Source organism: Manacus vitellinus, unplaced genomic scaffold, assembly GCF_001715985.3.
Source record: "Manacus vitellinus isolate BGI_N305 unplaced genomic scaffold, ASM171598v3 scaffold_12_pilon, whole genome shotgun sequence".
NCBI classification, from domain to species: Eukaryota; Metazoa; Chordata; class Aves; order Passeriformes; family Pipridae; genus Manacus; species Manacus vitellinus.
In genome coordinates, this window is record NW_021938949.1 from 4,602,490 (window position 1) to 4,614,206 (window position 11,717).

General features: G+C 50.4%; 1 protein-coding gene across 1 annotated transcript in view; it reads right to left on the bottom strand.

The window, feature by feature from the left end:
* LMF1 (lipase maturation factor 1) overlaps window positions 1-11,717 on the bottom strand; it is a 150,725-nt gene that overhangs the window by 84,936 nt on the left and 54,072 nt on the right. Inside the window, exon 5 of the mRNA XM_018067618.2 lies at window positions 6,133-6,198. Coding sequence (XP_017923107.2) covers window positions 6,133-6,198 — 66 coding nt within the window. The remainder of the gene's footprint in view (window positions 1-6,132; window positions 6,199-11,717) is intronic.

Sequence of the window (11,717 nt, forward strand, 5' to 3'; positions counted from 1 at the left end):
CTTCCGAAGCACCGACCATCTGCAGCAGGACTTCCAAACTCTGGAAAACCAGGACTCCTCCTGAGCAGTGCTCAGCTGGAAACCATAGCCCTGAATCCCTGCTTGTGCTTCTGCCAGCAAACCCGACCTGTGCAAGCCCAGCAACCCTGGGAACAGCAGAGCCCAGCCTAAACTTGGGAATAACAAACTGCTCCAGCAAATTGCATTCAAAGATCCCTTGCATCCGACACAGAGACCTGGGATTCATCTGAAAACCTGCCTCAGATCAAGCCCTTCTTTGCAGCAGCCTGATCCAAACTCCAGATCCAGCACAATAAGCTTTTGATGTCCTGCTGACATTTATCTGCCAATATTATTGCTCCAAGCACTTGCCTTATGATGGATCTTGTTACCTAATTGATCACAGGCGAGGTCAGGCCTTGGCCCTTCCTCCACTGACATCATGCAGCTCCCCAAAACCCAGCAGAAAGCCCCTAATCCTCAGCTTCAAATCCCCCCCCGAGCAGCCCTTCCAGACGTGCCAATGAGGACAAGTGGTTTTGCAATTATGCCCCTGAAAAGGTCATTTCTCCAACCCTATGACCAAATGGAAAGGACAAAAACAGCAGCTGAACACGAGCATGTTCTTCCCTGTGGTATCAGTCACCTCGACTCAAAGAACAGTTTGGTTTTGCACCGGGAGATGAAAATAAAGCACATTTTTATCGCTTCAATAATTCACGACTGTGACCATCAGCCCTGCCAGGATTCACCTTTAATGTCCTCAGACTGGAGAAAATTCCATAAAGGGCCAAGGATTGTACACTTAGGATGCTCCATAAATATTTTATAATGTTATTATTAACATTATTAACAAGAAGATCCCCAAAATGCTCTGCATGGTTACTTCTTTTAATTATTCCTGTTTTCTGTGTAATTCAGTATCACTTCCCTCGTACTCATTTGTAACTTTAAAATTTTCAGCACAAAATCCGAGCACCTGCTTCCCTGTTAGGAACACTTTTCCCTTCCAGCAATGCAAACTCTTGGAATAAAGCCCATCCTGAGCCTCAGGGCTCATGAAAGCAGCTCATTTTCTGATTTATCGAAACGAATTGCTGGATATTATTTACTCTTTGTGTCATAATGGGTTGGGAAAAGCTGGATGAAAAGTCTAATGAGGTCTAAGCAGGGGAAGAGAAGGGGAAAAAAGAACTGAAGAGGCAGTTAAGGAGCAGTTTGAGCTCCCTCCTCCTCCTTATCAGCACAGTTATCAGTCAGCAAGCCCATAATTAGGCACAAAAGATATTGTGCTCCGGAGAGCTTCTCCAGGAAGAGGGGATCTGCTCCAGGAGCTGGAGCACTGACTGACAGCCCCTCCCTGGGAAGAACAGTCACACAATAATTAGTGACAATTTGTCCAAGTCAGGAGTGACCCCTGTGACTGTGCAGAGCCTCAGGACAGAGCAAAGCTTTTCTCAGCAGCACTGACACATTTGGGGCCAAAATGGGGCTCAGATTAAGCAGAAATTGGTTCAGCAAAGTCCTCAAACTTTCCTGCTTCCATCCTGAGCACCTGCAGATGACTCCAGAGCTGGGAAGCACATCCTGGGTCTTACTTCCAACACTGACAAAGGTTTGGTTGCCTCAGGAGCAGGGTTTGGTTTTCCTTTCCCTTTATCCCTTTGCCTCACAGAATCATTAAAGTTGGAAAAGCCCTTTAAGATCATCGAGTCCAACCATCACCATGTTCACCACTAACCAGTGTCCCCAAGTGCCACATCCACACACCCTTTGAACACTTCCAGGGATGGGGACTCCCCCACTGCCCTGGGTAGCTGTGCCAGGGCTGGACAACCCCTTCCAGGAAGAAATTGTTCCTAATATCCAACCTGACCCTCCCCTGGCACAGCTGGAGGCCATTCCCTCTCCTCCTGTCCCTTGTTCCCTGGGAGCAGAGCCCGACCCCCCCCGGCTCCCCCCTCCTGTCAGGGAGTTGCAGAGCCAGAACGTCCCCCCTGAGCCTCCTTTGCTCCAGGCTGAGCCCCCCCAGCTCCCTCAGCTGCTCCTGCTGCTCCATCCCCTTCCCAGCTCCCTTCCCTTCCCTGGACACGCTCCAGCCCCTCAATGTCTGTCCTGAATTGAGGGGCCTGGAACTGGACTTGAGGTGTCCCTAACTAGCACCCAGGACATTCCACCAGGCTCCAGCCCCTCCATGTCTTTGCTTTCCTCAGAGGACAGGCCATGGATGTTCCTCAGGAGGGACCCCTGGATGTGTCCAGCAGCCCTGGCGTGGTTTTGGGGCAGAGCTGGCAGAGCAGTCCCTGCCCAGCAGGGCTCCTGCCCCAGCAGCTGCTCCTGCAGCTGTCCTGACCAGTTGGTGGCTGAGTTTTACAAGATATCTGTCTGTAATTAAAAAGCAACAGCGCTCTGGCAGCCATTAGAAAAATGCATCCCTGGATTGCATCCCACCAGGAGCATTTCTGGGGGGGAACATGGTGGGATGGGATGGATGTGACCACGCAGGACCTTCCCAGTCACTCTGGTTATCTGCTGAACTGCTCTGCCAGAAACATCACCAGGATCCAAGAACCCTTTGGGATGGCTGTGGGTCCAAACTGCTCCTCTCCTCCTGCCTGTGCCACTCAAACCTGCCCCGTGCCAAGACATCTGCTCTCAAGGTGCTCCAAAGGGTCTGGGACCCACAGGGCTGGGGAGGGGGGTTAAAACACGAGAGGATTTTCTGCATTTGGAGCACGTTAAGACATTGTGCCTGTGCCAGCCAAGCAGCACTCCCAGAATTAGCAAAGCTGAGGCCAGACCAAGCCTGGCACAGGAGGGAGCCAGGTGGTGCTCCCTGATCCCATCCCTGGCTCACAGACCTGGGACCTGTTCACAGCCCACACCTGGGAGGTGTTCTGCAAGCTGTGCAGGCTCCAGAAACCTTCCATGGCAGACTTTTCCCTGGTGCATGGAGCTGATGGGCTCTGGGAATGATCCCTCTGGAGCAGGCAGGGACAGGGGACACGCTCAGCCACAGCCCCCTGCTTGCACGAGCAGGGAACCAAGGCTGCCTGCCTTCCCTGGCAGGTGCCATGCTCCAAACACTCTGGGATCCATCCCATATGCTCCAGTGGAAGCAGAATTCCAGCTCCAGCCTGCAAACCCTGCACACAGATTTGTAAATCTGTGTGTGCCCAGTAATCAAAATGCTTAATAATCCTGATGACAAACAGACCTGAAACCCAAAAGCAGCTTCTCTCTGCATCAACTGCACCAGGAACAGGTTCCACTGAGGAAAAAAACTCCCTTTTACTGGGATTTCTTGTAGGGCAAAGAGCCATCTAAGCACAGCCAGCAGTGAAACGACGGCAAACACAGAGAGGGATAAATAAAACCCATGGCATGGAAAACCCCAGCACTTCACCTGCCAGGCAGCACCCAGGCATGTCCATTTTGACATGTTGACATGGACTCAGGGTCAGGACACCACAGGGGATCAGGACCCCCGGGGCACAAACCTACACACCCACCGTGGAGCCTCTGACCAGGTTAGCAAAGAAATCAATGCAGGAGGAGGAGAAATTCCCTGTTCACGGTGCCTTGCCAAGCTGGGATTGCAGTTTGGGACTCCTGGCACCCAGAGCCATGATTAATCCAGCCAGTGTTCTCCCCCCAGCCCTCATCCCAGCCTCCAGGATGTTTTCACGTGCCAAATTGTGTCTGGTGGTGCAGCAAAGTCTTCTCCATCCCCACCAGAGTCTGCTTTTCTCTTCCACACCTACTGGAGCCCATCTAATCCTCAGGGATCAGAGGAGGCTGGTTGGAAAACACCCCTCCTGTGCAAAGCACGTGTTCTGCCATTCCCCTCTCCAACTCACACAGTGCCAGGGGCCAGAGGACAGAGCAGCTCCCAGCCAGGCTGGGATTAAGGCCCTACTACACATCAGAGGGGAAAGAGGCAGGAAAAATCCGCTCTGCTTAATTACCCAAACCACCCCAGCACTCGACTGTTCGAGCCACCCCTCCTGACAAAGGTGGGAATGTTCTTTTCCACGAGCAGAGCTCCTGGTTCTCCTGCAAACAAACAGAGCCGGGCGCTCCCCACGCAGGGAGGGGGCCGTGGCTTTGCATTAATGCTCTTGGCAGAGGAGCCCATGTAGGTTTTGGACTCCAGCTCAGGGCTGGAACAGCAGAGCTGGGGTGGCCAACATACATCACAGCACTCACTTGGCCCGAGTCCACCTCGAGCCAGTCCAATACTCAGTTTTATCATCCTAATTACGAGCAGATTCCCAACTCCCTTCCTCCCTCCCAGAGGAATCTTCAGCTTTACCCTTTTCTTCCTCCCTCTGGCTGGTTGAAACCAGCAGGTGAATCGCAGCCCTTTGTTATTTTTGTTATATTATTGCTGGTAGACAAAGTTTGGCCTCTTTCATTTTCCTTTTATTGCAGCTTCTTTTGTGCGGATTAAAATAATTGATATTGATAACGTGCTCTGCCCCCTGCCCCTGTTCCCAATTACTTGCACAGGCTGGGGATCCTGCCTTATGGATAGGACAGGAATGGTCTTAATTAGCCTTCTGGGCTCCAGAACTGGTTCTGGTTTTGATTTGAGAGGTTTGGGATTGTGCAGCCTGATTGTTGTGGGTTGGGGTCAGCAGGGGCTGCCGGGGGCTGGCTTTGAGCTGCATTTTCCCAGAGTGCTGCCAGGTGCCCAGCAAAAATGGGGAATTTGCTGCAGCCACCTTCAAGTCCAGGATTGAGAACTACAGCACTGAAGGGTCTTTCCATCCATAGTTTTACCAGGAATGAAGTTGGACCACTGGTGTCCTGCAAGAGCCAAGGGAGCAGCAGCCTTTGTGCAAGGTCAGCCCTGCACTGAGTGGGGGAAACCCCGGGAAAGTCACTGATGGGAAGAACAAAGAAAGGAGCATTACAGCTGGAAAGGCAGATGGAGCTTTTGGGATCTGCAGAATTTCCTTTCATAGAATCATGGAATGGTTAAAGCTGGAAAAGCCCTCTAAGAGTCCAACCATCCACCAGCACCACGTTTCCTGGGCACAGGATCAGGACACCACAGGGATCAGGCACCACAGTCACCACCAACCACGTCCTCCAGCTGCTCTGGGCAGCCCCTTCCAATGATTGACAACCCTTTCCATGAAGAAATTTCTCTTGATATCCCATCTAAACCTCCCCTGGCACAGCCTGAGGCCGTTCCCTCTCCTCCTGTCCCTTGTTCCCTGGGAGCAGAGCCCGAGCCCCCCCCGGGGCTCCCCCCTCCTGTCAGGGGATTGCAGAGCCAGAAGGTTCCCCCTGAACCTCCTTTTCTCCAGGCTGAGCCCCCCCAGCTCCCTCAGCTGCTCCCAATAGGAATTATGCTCCAAAATGTCAGATGGACTTGGATTAGAGACCAGAGGTGTTATAACACCCTGGGCCACTCCCAGTGGCTGTGATGTGAAGCCAGAGAAGAGAATATTGTTTCAGGACTGTTTCCTTCACCAAACCAGGGCTCCTCACCCCTGGAGCATCACCATACACAGTATTTTCTATCTTAACCCCATTTCTATAAAACACAAATGCAAAACCAAAGGTGAAGAGAGAGGGGAAGCTGAAGCTGAGCTTCTCTGGAACCAGAGAGGAGACGAGACTCAGAGCCAGAAAACAACCCACAGTCTCTAATCAGAACACACCATAATCACCGAAACAGATGCCAAAAAGATAAAACCATGGAATTCTGAACTGCCAACGATCATGCTCTGCATGTTGGACAGCACCAGGATGCTCCGTTTCTGTTTGCATGTGTCCACATTTTGGGAGTGGAAGCAGGAAGGTTTCAGGACAACACCACAGAAAGCTCCTTTCTGTCCCTCTCCTGCAGCATTTTTTACAGTGAAGTTCTCAGTGAGGCTCAGGTTTGTTCCTGAATCTGTGATGGGGAGGGGAGGGGAGAAATTGGTCTTTTAGGACTGTGGTTGGGAAAAATAGCATCACCAAGCTGGCACGTGGACACTGCCTGCACTGCCAGAAGGCTGGGATAGAGTAAGAAAACATGGAGAAATGCCTGGCAGGAGAGGAAAGGTCTGGGAAAATTAATTTACCAAAGGAAAGCAGACAAGAGAAATGAGGTTTTATGCACAGATCACTCACCTCGTAGTGATAATCCATGCATGTTAACTCTCTCCAGCAGCCATCCCCTCGGATTTTAATCAGCCCCTGGGGAAAAAAGACAAGCATACAGTCATAAATATTTTATTTTATCTTGTATCTCAAGATGCCAAGTGCTCTGGTTAAACACACAGCCTGTAATGGTAGAGGCTGAAGGAGACCCAGGGCACGTCCACACGCTGGGTCCAGCTGCTGTTCCCAAGGGAATGTTGTGCATGTGACTCATTCCACTGCCATTTTACTGAAAATGTGACCCAAAATCCTTGTGGAATGGGCTACATCACTTCAAGGGTGCTGGAAGATGCTTTGCCCACACCTGAGCCTTTGCAGAGCAGGTTTGAGCAGCCCAGGATCAGCAGAATCCCTGGATACCAGCAACAGGAAAATCCAGGCTCTGCCACTGGGCCACTCTGTAACAGATGAGTGTTCCCTGCAGCCCTAAACACAGCCATAGTCACTATTTTAAAATCCAAACCCAACGGTTTCCCTCTGGCAGAGCCACTTCTGCTGCCTGTGGAAAAGGGAACAGCGACAGAGCGGGATGGGGACCCACAGCCTGCCCTGAGCTGGCCACAGAGATGCAATCAAAGTAATTAGAGAAACAAAAGAGGAGCAGGGGAAGGAAGCTGACAGATCCAAACACAGATGGATGCACTAATGACAGCTCTGCTCCACCTCAGGTTAGAGGTTGGCAAGGAAACGAGCAGGTATCCGAGCTGGCCGTGCACTGATATCCCAGGGCAACAAGAGGGGAAATTTCCAAACCACTGGGTCCATTCCAGGCCTGGCAGTAATATTGGGATTAAATTTCTTTGCCTCAGAGATGAAGAGCAGAAAGGAATCAGTGGTCCAGAGCAGGAAGGACACCTGGGCAGGGATGAGCAGGAAGCCCTGCAATCAAGCCCCGCCAGCCCCAAGGGATTCGGGCTCAGCTTTGATGTGGGGAAAGGTCCCTGATTAGGATCACAATATCCCAAATTGAGGAAAGCTTCACTAGTCAAAAGGTTGAACGAGCTCTATCATCTGCATACAATTAGGGGGTATTTACCTACCTCTGACATTGCCCCTAATTATGATGTTCCTGCCTCCCTTAGGAGAAAAACAGAGGGAGTTCCTGGAAGGACCTGTTGCTGCTGCACTGGGAGCATCCTGAAGCTTCTTTACATTTACAGCAGGGAAGGTTTTCAAGCAGAGATCAGTGACCTTTCATGGCTAAAATCTGAGAGCTCAGAGGAGGAAATTCCAGCACTATGGCCCATCCTGGCCTGGTGGTTTCATCCAAATTCACAAAACCACAGAAGGGACCACAGGGGCTCATCTGGTCCCACCTCCCTGCTCATGCTATAACAAGTAGCATGACTGCAGCATAAGACTAAGTTTAGCAGGTTTAGGGCTCAAGAAAAAAAAAATCCAAATCTAAGACTCCCCTAAAACAGTTCAGACCTCTTGAATATCCTGAAACACCCAGTTCCCAAGGCTGTATTTGGGCTGTGTGTCTGTCTGTCTGACTGATCTGAGAGCACAGGGCTTCTGAGTGCAGAAAAGAGAGGACAGAGCCAAGTTTAATAACTCCTCACAGGTAGGAGAGGGATGCAGTGATATCACACAGGAACTGGGGTGGGAAAGCAGGCTGGTGGGGAGCTCCTGAGCAGATCCCATCACTCTGCAGGGCTGGAGCAGGAGGGGCCAGGACAAGACACACTCGTTGTCAACACTCCAGGCTTCATCTTCCCCTCCCCAGTCATCCCCGGCTCGTCCTGCCCTCCAACCTTTTCTAAAATTACAGGATCCACTGATAGCATCTCACAGGATGTGCCTCAGCTGGCAGCCCTGGCAGGGGCAGGACAGAGCTAAGGAAGGCTCTGTGCAGGAATGCTGGAATATTAAAACAGGCCAGTTATCTCGATGACCTTCCCTCCTGCCTGCCCAGACTGTTCTCGAGCTCTAGGATTCCACAGGGATAATTAAATCAAGTATCTGAGAGAAAAGCACCACACTGACAATCCAAATCTTCCCTGCAATGAGTCACTAAGACAGTTCATCACATTTTGTTTACTATGAAGCTTTCAAGCAGGAAAGTCACTTAAAACCCTTAACATCAAAGCTGATTTTCAGCACAGAAAACTCCCCCTCTCATAATTAGGGGGTGTTTCAAGTCATCGTTCCCCTGCTGCTGCCTTGGGTCCACTTCCACACTGGCAAGGGAGTTTTCCAGTTTTCCCAAGAATCTGGGCTAAGAAACAAGAGCATGAAGTGCACAGAAAACCTCTGTGTTCTGTGGCTTCAGCTCTGCTGAGGAGGAACCACAAAAGGAGAACGTGGGGGGTCACTCCATGATCCTGCTGTGAAGAATCATGGAAGCACTGAGGTTTGAAAAGATCTCCAAGATCATCAAGTCCAACAATCACCAGCACCACAAAAGCATGTCCTCAAGTGCCACATCCACACCCCCAGGGATGGTGACTCTACCCCTGCCCTGGGCAGCTGTGCCAGGGCTGGACAACCCTTTCCACAAGGAATTTTCTCCTAATATCCAACTAAACCTGCCTTGGTGCAATTTCAGGCCATCTCCTCTCGTCCTGGTGCTGTGGGTCCCTGGGTATGGTCCCACCAGGGTGGGTCCTGACAAACCTTGATGCTCCACTTTTGGATGGACTCAGTTTTTACCCAATTATTTGCTTCCTGCTGCCATTTTTCTTGGAAGTCAGCTCCCATTCTCTGGGAGATGCAAAGTTTGAGACGTGGTCTCTGGGTCCGAGTGAGCACAGGAGGGTGGGAGGAGGAAGGGAGGAGCTGGGAATCCCCACATCTGCCAGGGTTTTGCATTCCTGGGGTTTCTCTCAGCCTGCTGACAATTCCCAACCCATTTCCATGATTTCTGTGTGTCCACTGAACCAGCCTGGGGTCTGCAGCTGCAGCAGATTATGCTGCCAGATCAAAGCCCGGGAAAACTCCCCATTCCCTGCTCCCAGAGAGGCTGAGGCACCTCTGATGGACCCCAATCCTCCTCCCTCTGGATGAGGAGAGGACATGGGAGGGATTAGAAGGAAAAGGAGCCAGAGGATGTGAGGATGGGACAACCCCAGGAGACTCCAGCAGACCTGGAGGACTCTCCTCTCATTTGGGCATAAGACACCAACATCTTGCAAGAAATATTTGGTGGGAATATATTAAGCAGAGTTCAAGGAGTGAATGATAAGGACAAATTAAATGGAAAACAAAGAAAGGAGAGAAATAACTAGATATCATTCCACCTTGGCATAATGCTCCCAATACTGTCAGGTAGCAATGGGATCGTTTGAGAACCACGGAAAAGATGTGCTGTAGCAAACTCTGCACACTGACTTGTTTCTCCTTTTCTAAATTCTAAAATTACTTAAAAAGATGCCTTTTCCCTTTTTTTTAAGTTCAAAAAAAATGTGGGAAGTTTCTTTCTAGTTCTGAGCTGGCAGAGCAGTAGCTGAAAACTTGAATTCTGCATCTATTTTGGAGGTTAAAGGGCAGGAGATGGGGAGTTTTGAAAACATTTTTGCACTTTCCCCTTTTTATGATCAGCTCTAATAGACAAAACTAAAAAGGGAGGGGGCAGGAAAACGGCTTTTAAAGTTTATTTTCCCTTTCCAATGATAAAGGCAAATGAATATTTACACACTTACAACCCCAGGAAAAAATCAGGCACCCCAAAACCACCAGCTCTGTTTGCACAAGGGGGTGTCCGAGGGGACTTTCAGGATATCAGAAGGGGAAGGAATTCGGCAACACAAATTAAATATGAGCCAAAGGGAAGGAAACAGGTGGCCAAGTGAACCAGCAATTGCCCTTTCACCTCCCTGGCCCTGCTTTGAATCCCGCTCCAACCAGGATTATTAAATCCATCCTGATGGGAAGGAGGCTGCAAAGACACTGGGGGTTGATGGTTTAGGCCGAGCTTTTGGCAGCCAGAAGGTGACCCAAGTTCCTTGGAGCACCAAGCAATCCTAGGCTGGGGAAGGGGAAGGTTGGGATCTCTATCCTGGGGGTTCCGCACGCTCGGACATCCCCTGTGCTTCTCTCCACATGGACACTTCAGAATGTTCCCCCTGGGCTGAATTAACTCCACAGTGAAATATGGGCTCAATATCTCCTTCCTTCCTTCCTTCCCACATCTGCTCCCTCGAGGGCACGGCCCAGGGGGAGGATGGAGATGCAGCACCTGCTTGGACCTGGGAAACACCAACCTCCAGGCTCCCAGAATGAAGGTGCCTTAAATCCACCAGCATTTTTCAAAGGAGAAGGAAAATTACATTTTGGGCCTTTTTTTTTTTTTTTTTTAATTTATTTTAATGGTGTTCAATAAAATCCCTGGGTTTAATCACTGCTGGCCTCACTCAGCCCCCACAAACTCTCCATCCACCAGCCCTGCTCTGCATCCAGGAGTTCAGGGTCACGGATAAAGAGCATTTCCCACACTCTGGATACGCCATGGGTGACTTTTGTCACCATACTTTTATTTTAGATAAGCTAGAGAAGATAAATAAGACACAGACAGATAAGACACCAGCCACATGGACAAGACCCCATTTTCCTCCAGCATCATTCCCAGCTTTGATGTCTCACTACAGTGCTCAAGGCAAAGTGACCATGCAGTCACTTGAGCAAGATCCACAAGCAACCAAAGGGAAAAAAAATAATCTATTTCCCAGAAAATTCTTAGGAAAAATTCATCAAATCAAAATTGATCAAGCTCTGCTGCAGGGCTGGACCCAGCCCCTGAGGCATCAACCCAGTCTGGTTGATAAAACTCCCTCAGCCTGCTCAAAACTATCGCTATTTATGACTAATAAATTCTCCTTCACACACGGGACATTGATGAATCCATTTGCCAACTGGCAGCCAAGGGACTTTTGGGGTGGAAACCAAAATCCCCCCTTCACTCCCACTGAACCAATTCCAGTCCTGCTCCACTGAGTCACCTCACATGCCCCCTCTCTCTCCCCACCACTGAAAATATCCAACAAAAGGGATTTCAGAGGACATAAAGCCACAGAGAGGAAGTTTAGGAACAGCTTTTGTTTCCTACATTTCATGAGCTTGATGAAGTTGTGGCAGAAATCCCAAAGCTGAGGCCACAGCACACAGGGAATGTGACCTGGGACTGGGAAGCAGAACCTGAAGGATGGGAGCTGTACCACTGCCTCCACACACATGTCCCTCCTGGGTTTAGGGCACTGAAATCTGCCTTTGCCCTGTGAATCCTGGGATTCACCTTCCTGAGGCACAGCAGGATGAGCTCCTGAGGAGGATGGGCCCTCACTTCCCAGGAGCACATCTGGACACTGCTCCTTGGATTGTATCATCCCCTGCTCCTGATGCTAGGATTAAGCTGAACACTGAGTGGGGAAGAGCTCCTGGTTCACTGGCAGATGTTCCATGAGAGAAAATCCCCCTGGATCCCAGGACCTGCCCCTCTTGGCCCTGCAGAAGGCTCAGAGCGTGGGTGCTGTGTGTGCCCACCCAGGAGCCCTTCACTGCACCCACATCCCAGCCATGGGGAATGGGAATCACAGAAACCCCTCTCCAACCTCATC